The sequence below is a fragment of the Falco rusticolus genome, chromosome 3 (genome assembly GCF_015220075.1).
Source record: "Falco rusticolus isolate bFalRus1 chromosome 3, bFalRus1.pri, whole genome shotgun sequence".
Lineage (NCBI taxonomy): Eukaryota > Metazoa > Chordata > Aves > Falconiformes > Falconidae > Falco > Falco rusticolus.
In genome coordinates this window covers 60,952,555-60,968,220 of record NC_051189.1, presented here as the reverse complement: position 1 = coordinate 60,968,220, position 15,666 = coordinate 60,952,555, and the positions used below count along the sequence as shown (strand labels likewise).

General features: G+C 37.6%; 1 protein-coding gene across 13 annotated transcripts in view; it reads left to right on the top strand.

Annotated features, from left to right (window-relative positions):
- Window positions 1-15,666, top strand: part of PIEZO2 (piezo type mechanosensitive ion channel component 2) — a 315,013-nt gene that overhangs the window by 259,257 nt on the left and 40,090 nt on the right. For 7 of the 13 annotated variants that reach the window (XM_037380196.1, XM_037380199.1, XM_037380202.1 and 4 more), the window contains 7 exons: window positions 1,451-1,540; window positions 4,101-4,222; window positions 5,026-5,097; window positions 8,962-9,065; window positions 11,124-11,222; window positions 13,624-13,732; window positions 15,418-15,483. In XM_037380196.1, coding sequence (XP_037236093.1) covers window positions 1,451-1,540; window positions 4,101-4,222; window positions 5,026-5,097; window positions 8,962-9,065; window positions 11,124-11,222; window positions 13,624-13,732; window positions 15,418-15,483 — 662 coding nt within the window. The remainder of the gene's footprint in view (window positions 1-1,450; window positions 1,541-4,100; window positions 4,223-5,025; window positions 5,098-8,961; window positions 9,066-11,123; window positions 11,223-13,623; window positions 13,733-15,417; window positions 15,484-15,666) is intronic. The other 6 variants (XM_037380206.1, XM_037380205.1, XM_037380207.1 and 3 more) reach the window with 1 other exon arrangement.

Below are 15,666 nucleotides of genomic sequence, written 5' to 3'. Positions count from 1 at the left end.
TAGCAGAAAGTAAAATCATGAGTCTCGAAATGCCTCCTAAATTGGAACGTTTGCATCCAGAAGGAAAGAGCAGTCTCATGTAAATGACACTGGGCTGGGTTGAAAGAAACATGCTTGGTTCCTACTTCCAGCTTTGTGTCTTTTAGTAAGTTACTGAACCTACCCAGGCTTGAGTTCTCTAGCAGCAGAAGTGGAGACACACTGGCTTATGGCAGGAGCTTTGTAAAGATAAATGTACGAATGACCAGAAAAGTGCCAAGAACTACAGAAAAGAGGGTAATACAAATGTAGTGATATAATTATTTTTTTAGTTAGCTGCTTGCCTTGCTAAAATCCAAGCTTGAATTGGATAGTGGACAATGGACATAGACAATGAAAGAAGGTCAAGTTTGGATTCAGACAGCATGGTCTGAGTCTGCCTTCTAGTTAAAGTTAATATTGTGAAATACAAATTCCTTACCTAAATAAGATTAAACTGTGATTCAGACAATAGCGATGAGGATCCAATGACAGTTTTCGATAGTCCATAAGAATTTAGGAGTGATCAAGTTGCTAAGGAGAACATCTCCTTCTTTGTACTTTACCATACTTAGGGATAATAATTACTGCCAGTCTTGTTTGTATTCCTTTGAAAAAATGTAGTTGTGGTTATCCTGCATGTTACATGGAAGAATCATTAATCTTGCAGAAAATATGGTTGAAAAATTAGCTAGAAGTAGACCTCTAAAACTATAGCTGTTCTTACTGAATTTCTGACAGAAGAAAGGCTTTAAATCTAAAACTTTGAGAGAGACTTTGAGGCTCTTTGAGAGTCTTCAGAAGCTAATGAGTGAATGATGAAGAATGGCCAAGACATGATCTGGACATCCAAATCAACGAGTTGATTACATTTCTAACGAAATGTAGTTAGCAGCCATATTCTTGTGGCACACCAGGAACTTGCCTAAGGATTTGTGTCATCAGATTAGAAGCACTGTAGTGTTCAGAGGTTAAAAGTGCAGCTGAATCTATGCTCATCATGGCCCTGGATAAAGTTGGAATTTGCTCACAACTTCCAGGGGGACAAGGTGATTATAATGCAGAAGTGACTATAAAAACCAAATCCTGGAGGTGTGCAAGAACTCATACCTTAGCCTTGAACCTACCCATTCTCTGTGTTCTTGAGGACTGGAAGCTTAATTCCTTGAGCAGCTTGCTAGAGGAGCTTACAGGCTGAGCAGGGATCACAGTGTTTGGCCCCAGATCTTGAAATGTTTGACTGTAAAGATACTAGTATTCTGGAATAACTGATTATTTCTTTCAGGTCTTGGATTAGTTTTCTTTGATGTAGATGAGGTCATGTACAGAGAGAACATAAGAGTTCTCTGTGATTGACTGGTGTAAGGGAAACTTAGAGTCATTTAATGTTTCCTCTCCTTTTTTCTTTTATTTTGCCACATTTCTGCTGTAGGGGTGCTGAACTTTTCCAGGCCACGATTGTCAAGGCTGTAAAGGCAAGAATTGAAGAGGAAAAAAAATCAATGGATCAACTGAAAAGACAGTATGTATTTAATGTATTCTTTTATATATATATATACACACATACATATGTATATATTTCACTGATTGTTGGTATTTTTCTAGAACCTTCTTTTATAGAAAAGCTGATTAGGTTTTGAAGTATGATTTTCCTATTACAAAATTTTTTTCTGGGCATTCAGAGATCTTAGATATGCCAATATTATGTAGGTTTAGAGTCATCTTTTCCAAAAAGACAACATACTGCAGAATCTAAACTTTGATTTAAACATAGAATTACATTTCTAGGACCAAAGGTTTGAGGTTAACCAAGAATCAGTGGCATGTACTGACCTGCTCGTCAGTGAGCCTGAAATTCTAATGGAAACAGATATTTCCTATAAATAAAGAGATGTGACCACCCCTGCTTGTTTTGAAGATTCTTCTAAACTCTAGAAATCCGATTATGATTGGTTAAAAAGATCAGCTTTTCACTGTTCCACACCTGAGTATCATACCAACATAACCATACAGTGTCCTGTTTAAGAGGTGATCTATATCTGTGCTGCTGTGCTGCATTTCTTTCTGTTAAGAGGTCCAGCCCATGTTTTAGTTCCAGGTTATCCTATTTTGTGTGGTATGAATGCATGTGACCCAGATGAAAGGGGGGGGGGGGGGGGGGAAGTCTTTATTTCCTGTTTCTTTCCTTCCACTAATTACCCTGCTGTTCTCTTGACTTTCCCCATCTCTCTGAAGAGCAGGATAGTAAAGTGCAAGTCCCCTATGAAACTCATGAAAAAGGTAGGCAGATTACTGATCAGAAGTGCCACATTAACCCTGTCTCACTTGAAAGGGCAGACTTAGATGGTTAGAAAATACGAGACTAAGACACAGGAACTGGGTTAAAAAACCAAGAAATCAGAACAGCAAAAGGCCTAGTTAGGGAAGCTGTAATGAAAAGTCACCAAAATAGCCTGAAATCACAATGGGCTAAGGAAGCTGAGTAACATCCTGGCTCTGCTTCAATGGGTGGCAATATTCTTATTGGCTTTATCGTTATTAGGATTTTGTTCTGTACATTTGTATTCCTGGTAAAATTTCCTGCATGATTGCTCTTCTGTTTTGTTGGTGGTTCCTCCTCTAGTGTTTGAGTGCAAAATATATGTTTACCTTCACTGAAGATATTTGCATTCAGCTTAACTGGCCTGAAGATCCTTTCTCTTCATACAGCCAATAAGCCACTTCTCATTCTCTTGCCTGCAGCCAGTATGATTTCAAAGCTGCTCCACTACCATGCATGAAGAGCCCTAACTGCTTCCTAAATAGATGTCAAAGCCCACTCCAGACTGCTTCTTCCACATGTGCATAACTAAAGAAGCATTAGAAGGCTGCAGGGACCGTGCTCCCTACCTGCATGCCTGGAGTTTCCCACCAGAGGATGTATTGGGCTGTTGCTGGCCCTGCTCTATGCTTGAATCAATCTTATCCCATTTGGCAGGATGTGCCTGTCCTGGAAACAATACTTTTCTGTTAATTCTGCAGAGTTAAAGAACAAGGAGATGATACTGCTTGAGGCAATGCCAAAGCTAATCTATATTTCTATAAAAGTTGCTAGTTTGTATTTGTAGGATGTCTGACTAAGAATAGAGGATGCTTCTTTTATTTGATTCAATGTAGTGCATCAGTACTTCATACAGCTTAGGCTGGTTAGGATGATGAGAATTGTCAGCGTGTCCAGGAGGAACAACCGTGTTGTCCAGACTAACATAGCATAAATTCAGCAGCAGTTTATTGATATAGGGAAAGAAATCTAATTATCTACTGAATAATAGCAACTAGCTGAGATGGAGGAGTTTTTCCTTCTCCAGTAAATGGTTCTTCCCTAGAAACGGGTAGATTAATAAATGTATTTAAGTGAATTTTTATCACTGAAGTTAGTGAATCATTTACTTGTAATTCAGTTGTATTGAAAGAACTTACTCCTCTTGATTTCAATAATAATTGCTACTGGTTTTCAAACTGCAAAAACATAGAACTTTTAAAAGACCAGATTGTGCTAACTTAACATGATTGAAAGAAGGACAATTGAAGCCTTCCTTACATCTGGACAAAACCAAACCAGTCTTCTGTATTTCCAGATAATGTGGGACAAATGAGCTTAAGGTGTGAAGATGTAGCACAAATACTGCAGAAACAGCCACATCCCTGGTTTAGAGTGACAAGTTTTAGGAAAACCACTGCATTAGGCAGAAGTCCTTTTTTCTCAGAGCTTTGTTTGCTGTGTTGTAGCTCCTGACAGCAATTCTTTTATTTTTAAATAATAGGATAGTTGAGGGGGAGTAGGTGAAACAGTCATGTGATAGCAGGCAACCCAGCTCTCACTGAAAGGTGAGTGAACATCTAGGCTTGAGCCTTCCAGCCAGCCCCTTCAGAGCCATGTGACTCCTTATGTTTAAGGGCAGGATTTGTGACGGTGTGGAATGGTTATTTCCTTTAGAAATGTTGAAGTGTGTGTGTGTGTATGGATGTGTTTAACACTTGTTTTTCAGAGTGAGTTAGAAAGGGTGAAGACGTGAATCTAATAAGATTCTTCCTTTTGCTAGAATGGATCGCATCAAAGCCAGGCAGCAAAAATACAAAAAGGGTAAAGAGAGGATGCTAAGCATGACCCAGGAGTCCTCAGAAGGGCCGGAGATTCGAAAGGTTTCTGAAGAAGATGATGAAGGTACCTTTAGCTATTGTTGTATTGTAATTGCAGTTGAGCGCTAAGGACCTAATAGACCTAATAGCTGGACAAGTGATAAGTTGCTCTTCAAAACTGTCAGCGTGTAACAAGGTTGTTAGCTAAGCATCAGTTTGGAGCTTGATTCAGCCAAAAAAAATCTCTGGGATTTTGTACTGCAAGAAGATTTAGAGAAAGTAGTTTGCTTTGAGGTTACTTTTAGCAGTTGGCAGAGCGCTGAATAGCAGCAGGGGTTTGTTCTGAACAAAGTCATTTATCTGTAAACCACAGTGTTACACATAGGTAGCATCCACGTTTTTCCAGCAACATTTTCTGGATGCTTTGAGTTTTTTCAGTCACTGAAATGTTTGTATACTTTTAAATGTTGTTTAAAACATAGGAATAGGTAAAATACCTATCTAGTGCCACATTTCTAGCACGGTCTTAGGATCAGCACTTACTGGGTTTGAAATTTTTTGAGCCTGAAATGTAAAGGGGATTTGAGAGGAGGGAAAATATTTTCTTCTCGAAATCACAGTCAACTGTGACTGAATGTTTTAAAACAGAAGCCTGAACTTTTTAGCTCTTTTAGAGTGTAATGCTGTTTTAACTGCTGCATAAACCAGAATATTTCTGGTAGCGTTCATGCTTTTGAACGATTTTAATATTGAATGTATTCAGTAGATCTGACATCTGATGTGCTCATAAAATTTTAGCTCTTTTGAGAGAAATTAAAAATTATTAATCAGTGTAAGAAACATGTTTCTGATTTTATAAAATTAATATTTGGACATATTTTATTTTAGGAGAAGCAGACAAAGAGAAAGCCAAGGGCAAAAAAAAGCTGTGGTGGCGGCCTTGGGTTGATCATGCTTCCAGTAGGTTTTCTCAATCATCTTACAAATATGTGGATTTAACCCTTATATCCTTGACCAGAATGAAGGCATTCCCATGACCTGTTTGTTTTATGCCTGATTTTATGATTGTGACTTGATAGAAGGCTTGTTTTTTTTAACATATGATTTCTACTTCCAAATCTTCAAGGAGTCGGTTTAATCATATTTTGAACTTCTCTGTGTTGGAAGCGTAGCTAGCTCATGATACTTTGGGCATTCTTAGAAAAATACCGTATCAGATAAACATGTACCAAAAAAGAATCTGTTTTGGCCTCAAAAGTCTCAATTCTCCCCTATCGCAAAGCACAATATATTTTAAAATGTGAAGTTGCAGGTTTGGCAAAGCATTCTATGATCAGTCATCATTTCTTCTTCATATACACACATCATACATCCTTTTTTATGGTTCATCAGTCATTCTGCTGTCAACTGTAGAAATCTGAGTACCACACTAAGGCATCAAGACTATTCCTGGGACTAGGATGTGTAGAGCTCAGATTAATATCTCTGATCACACTTTAATGTACTGTTTATGCCAGTTGTTTTTTATTTCCATTTTTTTGTGTTTATCTGAAAGCAAAAAAATCTTCAGCCTTGAGCACAAGAAATTATTAGACTGTATCATGTGTATAATTTCTGCATTATGATATTTTGTTTGTAGCCCAGTCCAGGCATGCAATAGAGTTCTTCCCTATGTTATGGATTGGGTAAAGCAAGAAAACTGAGCCAACTGCAGTCTCAAATCAGGCATTCTTCTATTGCGTCTTTATTGAAGGAGATCAGACATGAGCTATTTAATAACCTCTGAAGTTTTAAAAAATACTCAAATGTATAGCACTGATCAGAGTTAAATATGAATATCTATATTGTGCCTGGTCATTTAGTTTAAAAGAATTACTCCAAGTGATACTTTTATACATCTACATACTGCTTCATTTACCTATGTGTATTTGTTTATAACTCCCAACGTATATATTTACCAACAGCACTTAACAGAATGTCATATGCTTAATTCTATCAAGTCACAAGTAAACCGTGCCTCTATTTTTATTTTCCTAAAGGGCACACTGCCACTTTAGAGAGACCTATCCCTTTTCAAAAGTCTCAGGAAAATAAACTTTTGCCCTGTAGTTTCCTTAAGAACAACAATGACAAAACAGTTCAACACTATAATTTGCAAGTTTTTACTGTAGAATTTCAGGCTATGGTGATTTTGAAGGAATGGGATATGGTCTCTTGGTTTTTCACCACTGGTTTTGTAATAAGAACCGCTCAAAGAGAGACATTGACTTTGGCTTTTACTTATTTCACCCTCATTATTTAATATTCTTAGGTGACAACTTGCATTTTGGTATTTAAACAGTGAGCATTCTTGAAATTATTTATTGCAATAATGCAAAACCTTGTGGGAAACATCGCAGACCCTGATCCTGCAAACAGTGGTTGCCTGCCATGTGGCTTGCATCCACACTTGCTGAAGCATGGCACTGACAGTAGGTGTTTACAGGCATAGAAAGTGGAAATAGACTTATATTCCCCATCCATCCTTTTCAAAACACTGTGCCGTAACTGCAGCATTCTGCCACACATGGATGTTCATCTCAGTAAATGGGTTTGTGACTGTATATTTGTATATATTGAAGTCATTCAAGTTTGAAGTTTTATGCCAATTCTGATTTTTATTGTTATTTCATACCACTTGTTATAATTTTATTATACAGAAAGATGCATCATTTTGTATGTCATAGGAATTAAAACACAGTCATGAATTTGGGTCTGAGTAGGACAGTTGGAAAAGTGCAGGTTTCGTCATTGACGCCCACTTACACTCTCCCTTGCTGGGAAGTATGATTCCTCCTGTGTTTGTGGATTACTTACGGAGCCCCACAAAGATCAGCAGTAGTTAGGGCCACATGCTTTGAGGTCCTCAGCTTCTCCTGGGGCACAGAGTTGTGCCTGATGTAGTGCAAAAGATGGTGCTCACAGCTGTCCTGGGTAGCGCTTTCCCTCTGAGCAGAAGCAAATGATAAGATTATTCTAATTTCTCCTGTGTGACTCCCCTTCTGCCTCCTCCATCTCATCCCACAAGGAAAGCCTGCAAGTCCCTTTTCTCAGTAGAGAAAGTCACTTTTTGCAGTAGGAGAGAGGTCCCCCAAGTCCAGTCTGTCCGGAAATTACCTTACTAATAAAATCTGGTCTCTTTAGCAGTCCCTGTAGGAGACTAACACGCTTCTTATTCCATTTTAATGTCTGCAAGAATGCATTATTGCTATTCAATCGTACCTCCCTCTTTAGTTGTAAAAGAGACAACTGCTACATTGTACTGTCCTCTCAGATAGACTTCAACCTAAAAATTCTGGAGGGAGACCATTATAAATTTGTTTTCTGCCAGCTCAGGCATTCCAAGTCTGACTGGGTGCTACTCTGAACCTTTAAGGAACTGCACTGCAGTAGAGGTTTCCTCTAGATGTCTGACCTTATCCTGCTGATCTTCTGTGTGGACAATTTCTGTTGCTGACTACAAGATATTTTTTTATGAAAGAGAACTGCAGACTAGTGTTCTTAAGACAGTCGTCTCTTTAATGCATTTTAGATGGGCATTCTTAGAAGGCCCTGTACCAAATAATTAATTTGCTTGATCCAATAAATATCAAAACTTTCTTTTCCCCTCAGTTCAGCAGTCAGAACTGCTGAAGTGGACTCTCTGTCCCTCTGCAGGGAGTTCATTGATGTTAAAAGTCATAGCTAGGCACATGAGGACAAAATTCCCTCTGTGAGGGAGTTTTAGATGCTGAAGTTATGATCCAATAGAGTTCTGGCAAATTTCAGTCTGCTTACCCTGAGGTTTCCACGGTAGTTATGTGTGGTCATCTGTGCACAGGGGATCTGTGGAGAATTCAAGGTATGATTGAATTAAAGCAATTGTTACTTTCCCAGAAACTTATAATGAGGGTTAAATATAATTTTCAATATAAATTTGTATTGCTCCCTATATCCGGATTGTGTGATGTTTCATCTAAGGAACTGTTCCTTTAAATATTTCAGCTTAAATGTGGAAATTATTTACCAGTTTTCACTGCTGAACATAATGCTGTGATTTTGATTTTTCTCTTGCTCATTACCTTATTTTTCATTTCGTTTCCCTTGTTTGTTCATGTAGGCCTGTTACCATCTGAGAAATAAAAACATTGCTTCTGTTCAAGGATATAAGGCCTAGCTGATTCACTGTGCATCTTTACTGTGTTGAGGTTTCAGAATCTTTCTGAATCCATGGGCAAAAAATTAAAACTCATTTGCAATGAAGTTAATAGAATCCAAGTAATTTATTTTAAACAAACCAAGGTTTTCCATTACCTCATCAAAGCTTAAATGTTTGAAGAAAGCGTTAACTAATACCATCCAGTTCCATAGTTTAAAGGATGCCTCAGCATTTTAAAGAGAAGTTTGTTATTTTTTGTCCAGTGGTACTGTTCCTGTAAATTCATTTACTTACCTGCTGGGCTTTTTTTACTCCCTCAAAAAACCATCAGTTCCCAAAAAATTATGACTTAACTGCCGGTTTTTTTCTCAAAAATATAACCTAGTAACTTGATATACATCAAGCTTTTTCTTTACACTTTCTTCTCATGGTGACATTTTCCTTAGTTCTTGTATATTTCTCATTAATGCCCAAAGTATCTCAGACTAACATCAGATAAATTGCCTGAGACTTTTTCATCTCTTGCTTCTCTGTTTTCATCTCTCCTGGTTATGAATTTTTAAATGACTAGCTGGCTGTTCATAGGTCTTGTGGCAGTTAAGAATAGAACTTTTCAGAAAAATAAGAAAATATTTTGTTTCACTTAGTGGTCAGAAGTGGAAATTATTATTTGTTTGAGACGGATAGCGAAGAGGAAGAGGAAGAGGAGAAAAAAGAAGAGGAAGAACCTCGGAAAAAATCTGCATTTCAGGTACTTTATGGTAATTTGCTTTCTAGGTGACATCTGGAAAAAAACGTAGGCTTCTCATAACACAGGCATATATGTTAAAGCAGCCAGGACATCTAAAGTAGACCTGAAAAGTACTGAAAATTAAATTTCTTGCCAACTTCAAATTCAGTTGGCCTGTTTTAAGTATTGCCAGATTCCTACAGGAACTATATTAAGATCGTATTCTCATCCACTTATGTCTGAGGAAAACAAAAATACAAAAGCTAAGAATCTGAGATTTATTTTTTCTGCACTGCAATAAAGACAAATGAAGATGCTGACTCGCCTCTGGCACTTCTGTACAATGCCTCAGTGGTTTTCTGGGTTTGAGTAATGTTATCATTCCATAAAGGAATGATCCCAAAAGTAAGCAACTTTTCATGGAAAAGAATGCATACCTTAAAAAAATATTTATTTTTTTTTTATTATTGATCCTAGTGGACCAGAGAAATGTATCCTTGGGTTGTAAAGACTTTAATATTTAAAATTACAAAAGGAGACCACATCACTTTCTCTCCTTTCTTTTTCAGGATTAACATATAACATGTTATAGGTTAATATGTTTGCATTTTAAGTGACAGGCTATGTTGAAGTAAAAGGAGATATTGTAATGTTAAAAAGATAGCTGAAGTTTCCTAGCTGCTTTCCTACACATGGACTGGTTGATGTTAGACAGTACTATGTATTGAATCCACAGGCTTAAATGAAGAACTTGGGTGAAGAAGTTAGTGAAATACTCATACATATAAGTTTGCTTTAATCTTCAGAAGATTAAAATTTTACTTGTTGAAGAGTTTTCAGACACAGCACAGAACTTTTTGCAGGTTTGTAACTTTAAAAGTTTAAGCAACCAGGTAGCTTTTTGTAGATGAGTATTCCCATCTAGGTGCAAACTCATGTCACTGCAGAACTGGTCCATTACTGAAAGCCTGACCCAAGCAAGAGCAAGAAACTGCCTCCGTGCTCTTTGATTCCTTGTACCAATAGCTTTTAAACAAAGCTTCCCAGACTAGTTCAATTCAGTTAGTAATATTTTATTTAGTTCATTGATACATTGTGCCTTTAGTTTATATACTTATATTACATTACCAACTGATTACATTTGTTAAACTGCCTGGGAAAATTTTTTCTTGACCTTAAAAAAGACAAAACAATTCTGGATTGAAAATAATGTGATAAGTAAGTGTTATTTTCTCTTATTACACTAATTTTTTGTGTATTTTGCATTTAACTCACCTTGGACCATAAAAATGGCTCATGAATTTCTAGGTCATTTTTCTCTCTGGTTTTCATGCAGGTATAGAGGAAAGTTTGCATTCTTGTTTCTCCTGATTTTTTAAAAAATTGGTGACAACATTTTGTTCAGATGTGCTGGTGCCAGGCACTGAGATTTTAAAGAGTTCTAAACCAGAGGTCAGAAGCTAATAAGATTTTTTTCATTTACTGTGGGTTTTGGGGGTTTTGTTTGTTTGGTCTTATTTTTTAAGGCTCAGTCCTGAAACTATTAATCTGAGGCTGGAGGATCTGGTCTTTATTTCAAAATTCTAGTCAGATGTTCTGTATAGGTGGCCAGCTCTGCAGTATGTGCAATATGAAGATGTTGGATTGCTTTATATAGGAGGGGAGTTGTACAGAACAGGAAATCAGTTTTGTTTATGAAAAACTTGTCCTTCATTGGTCATCATACGTATTTCGTCTTCCATCACCTTGCACATAGTCTTAATAAAAGTATTAGCAAACTGAACTTATTTGTTGTAGAGCCTGCTAAAGATATTTTTAATTGTTGATTTTTATGTTAATGTGAATTGTGTGCAATAGTCACTTCAAGAGTTAACGGAGATTTTATTTATTAGAGAATGCAGGCAGTTTAGAATCATCTTAATAAAATTTTATTGTGAACATCACAAATTATCTTTTTTCATATTGAAGTCTATGAATATAATTTTGTTCTTAATAATCTAGGTACCATAATTCAGTTATACTTTTTATTAATATTTTCTTGTTTTCTACTAATTGCTCTTGCTTTGTCCTTCTTTATAGAGAGCTATTGGGAAATTTGCTTCAGCCATTTTAGCCTTGCCAAAGTCTGTTATTAAACTACCCAAAACTATTCTTCAGTATTTAATCAAAGCAGCAAAGGTACTTGACATTTTGCGAATACTCAGTATGTGACCCATCCCATAGTTCCTAATGTAATGTATTACTTTGTCCTCGTCTGCATTTTTCCTCTTACATGAATGATTAAAAGGATTAATGACAGCCAAAGCTTCATTCCTAGTAAATGCAATGCATTTCATACTTCTGGAGTCATTAACCCACACAAAAAGTGATCTATGTTTTTTCAAGTACAACCCCAGAGAGAAAATGCAGACCCAAATTCTCATTTTCTTCTGATACTGCTATAGAGGATGGTCACATCAAGTTGCATGTATCTTATGGACACCGTGGTAATTGATCTCAGAAAGCTGGTAAAATGTTTGTAAAACACACATTCTGCTCCAAAGCCCTTTTTAGCTCTCTACTTTTCTGGCCTTCATAATCATAAAACCGCTTTGTGCATCTTCTTTCTTGTCCTCCTTGGGTACATTTAACATTTACTACTTTTGAGAGCATGGTGTATCATTTTACACTCCATATATGTAACAGATTACTCACAAGAAGTGAGCATTACACACTGAGCTTACCAGCTCCAAAGCCTAAAAGATACTACATTTAAAGTTTGTCCAGTGGTAAAAATCTAAGTAATACATATGTATGCACTCAGTCAGCTCTTAAAAATATCCAATGCTTAGCGTAATGTAAGTAGTTACATTAAATTTATTAATCAAATGCCTTTTTTTTTTTTTTTCATTCTTACCTTCTACCCTCTCTAATTTCTTTATTCACACTAAGACTGTGGCTAGCATACAGCTAACTGTTCAACAGCAGGTGTTGACAGTTTCTGCCTTTCAGTAATACAGTATTAGTTCACTTAAGGATCACCATTCCCCCTGACCACCTTCATTAGAAAACACCTATTACAAATCGAAAAGAAACCAGTGCCTCTGATCCCACACATTTTCTTATGTGGTGCTTGCTTTGAACAAGTCAGACATACAAAAGTAAATGTACAGACCTTGAGAGATTTGGAAGAGGACTTTCTTATCATCAGTACCAAAATAATTGCCTCTCCATTTTTGTATACATTCACAAAGCAGAACAAAGTATTATTCCCTTTTAAAGTCATTTAAAGTCAGTTTGACAGTTCAAAAAAAAAAAATCCTTTAATATTCCAAAGCAATTTGTGTATGCAAATTTAAAAAATATAAATAAACCAAACAGAAATTTTACCATTCTGTCCTATGAGGGGCAGTTCCAGCTTCACTGAGATACGCGTGTGTTGCCGTCATTGTCTGCATGTTTGTCTTGTGAATTAATAGACCTGTTTTATTTTCACCCTCATGCCTGCATCTATGTGATTCCCTACCCTGTCTCTGTTACCAGCCTGTGTTGCTTAGAAATAGAAGACAATGCAGTGCCAATTGAAGATGATTACCATTTTTCAATAAAAACTATAAAAGGAACAAAAGAACATCTTTTGTCCTAAAGAGTTGTGGAGAGGATAATTTATTGTTATTCACATGTTATGTCATATAGGGAAAGAAGATATGAGTGTTACTGCTTTTATTTTGTAACCTTCCTTCACAGCTTGAGCAGAACTATTCAAAAAGTTACTTTTGGGTAAATGCCCCCCCCCCTTCCCGCCACTGCTATAACAAAGATATTTTGGGCCACTTCCATGCTTCAGGTAGTCATACAAGTTAGCAGACTGTTGATCTGAGTGGGTGCTGTGAGCAGGATTTGGCCCCCTAAAATCCCCTTGATATATATAGGTAAGTATTACTGTCTTCATTTTACAACTGGGAAAACTGTACCAGAAGGATTCATGACTGACTTACATGAAGGAACAAAGGGAGCCACTGTCAAAATCAGGATGAAATTTGAGGAATTCCTGACTGCCAGGTTGGGACTGTGCATAGATAACACGTCTGTAAACGTTCCACTGGGATCTGCAGAGGGAAAAAAAATACCTAAAGTATGAAACCTGTGCAAGTACAAATACCTGTACTGAGATATCACTACGTCTTTTGATGCTTTAGTTAGTTGGTTGCAGCACTTTCTTTTAGTTTCCATTAATCTGCATCTTGCCTGTAAAATGATAATGTAGAAATACAGAATTAAATGGAGAGATTCAGGTGAGGTAGCCCATATGCACAACAGAGTATTAATTCCCAAAGTTCAGAGCATGAATTTTTGTGGGTTCTAATGAAACTTGGTTCACCCACAAATGTTTTCACATTTGGTTTTATGCTAACAAAAATAGCACATGAAAACTCAGCAGATCTGCAGGGGAGGTGTTTGATTTGGGATTCAAAATATTTCCCGACCCCTACAGATCTGAACGAGTTTACTCAAACTATATAGTCCTGCTTGTGGCTTATTCTGTGGCTTACTCTCAAAACATGAAGAACCTTGAAATAAATGAGTTTGTTCCTTCCAGTTTGTTTATCAGGCCTGGATTACTGACCCCAAAACAGCACTACGACAGAGGCGCAAAGAGAAGAAAAGTTTTGGGAAAGAGAAGCGAAGGCGAAAAGGTTCTGGGGATGGTAGGTAGACTTCAGTGTTTTTAAAAATACAGTGTTCACTAGACTGCCTGTTGTTCCTGGTAGTGAAAGGCGGCTGAGCTTTAGAGGGCAAGTGCTCTCAGTTCTGGCTAAAAAGTGGAAAATTTACTTGGCTGGCTGTTTCTCCCAGCACCAGCCCATGAGAAGGCCAGCCAGAGCTGTGGTCTTCTGTTCTACAGAACAGACCCTGGGGGAGATAAAAGAGAAGAGGGGCTATGTGTGTTTTCCGTGGAGGGTCAAGACATGCACCCAGAACTTTTGCCAAATACAAAGACTCAACACATTGCAGAAAACATCAGCTATATGAAAGCATTTGTGGGAATACTTGCAAGAGAAAGCCATAACCCTGTAAATGTATAACTTTATAAATCAAATAACCTGGTAGTGAACAACGTTCCTGCAGAATATGGGAGTGTAAATGCCAAGTGTTTGGTCAGTATCAGGCAGAGGTAGGACATTACTTTTCACTCCCTCACCTTATGAAAATTTTTATCTTACTCCTAGGTTTTTCTAGGGTTGCTCAAAGTCCCTCATTTTGATGACAAATTAATGTGTGTTCCCAGAGAAAGTTTTGTATGAGACAGACTCAGGTTTTGTGTTGAAGGACTATTTCATGAGAAAGTTCCTGAAAAGCCATAGTTTGAGTGGAGCTGTAAGAGAAATTCAATGAAATAGCCACATATCACTTCTTTTTGCCATATGTCCTGTATTAATCCCTAATGAAGCTTGAGTTGATATTTGGGGAAAGATATCAAGAAATGTTTTTCACTTTCCATGCTGTACTCACTGAGGAACCCAAATATCCATGAACCTCTAAATTCACAGTCAATTCAGCAGGTAGCAAAAGGAAAGCATACAGATTTTATACAGTTTTGCTGGCACTGTAAAATCACTCATGCCTTTAAAAAAATCAGTTTATAATTGGGTCATATCTCTTCACCTTTTTCTTCCTTTTTTAAACAAGAACAAATAGAAATTCAGAAGCCTTTCTGGTTGGTATAGATGGGGGAAGAGAGGGGCTCATTCAGGCTGAATCAGCTGGACTTCTCCATTTGTCGTCTTCACCCATTGAAAAGAGGGAGCTTTACAATTTGACTGCTGCCACTGAAGTCATAACTGCAGTTACTGGGTATTAGGTAGAAGGAGAGTAATTTGTCTGTTCTTCAGTTCTGCCTGTAGCTCTACATCACTTTTCTGCTGCAGGCCTACATAAAAGCAAGTGGTAGTTTCAAACCAGCTCTGCTGCTTCATTTCAACCTGAAGATCCCACTCATTCATTTGGGTTTGCTGGGTCAGAGGCAGGCGATCAGAGCACTGGTCTGGTTGCCCTTTGCAGAAGTTGGAGAAATGAGCTCGAGTGTGAGCCAGTGAAAGGTGAGGCTGAGAAATTGCCTGGGCTCATGCCAACAGATGATCTTGCGCAGCACCCTGTGTAGCAGAAAATGCCACTGCGAATCACAAGAGAAGGGTGGTCATTCATGAACATCTTTGCTGACAGGGTTGTCCCCTCACTTGAATCCTTTAGAAATGGAAATGTGATTTCTGTTTAGTGGTAGGTGAGGAACCAGCCACTACTGCTTAGTAACTGTCGCATTTTCTAGCCTGAATGGCATTTACATCCACATTTCTATAAGTATCCTTACTGTTTCGTGCATTGTTTTTGATAGGTGGTACTGATGCGGACTGTGAAGACAGTGAAGAGGAACCTATCAAGAAGAAATCTGATGGACCAGGTATGAAGGCCGAAAGAGGTTTTCTCTGCTGTTAAAATGCAGTTGAGACCAGTGGTGTAAGCAGTGCATCACAGAGAGCATTGCTGTGATCCCAGGCTTGCATAAAAGCCACAGAATGAACTCTAAGCTGAGAACTTGCTAACTACATTCAGGTTTTTAATTGCCAGATTTATAAGTCCTGAG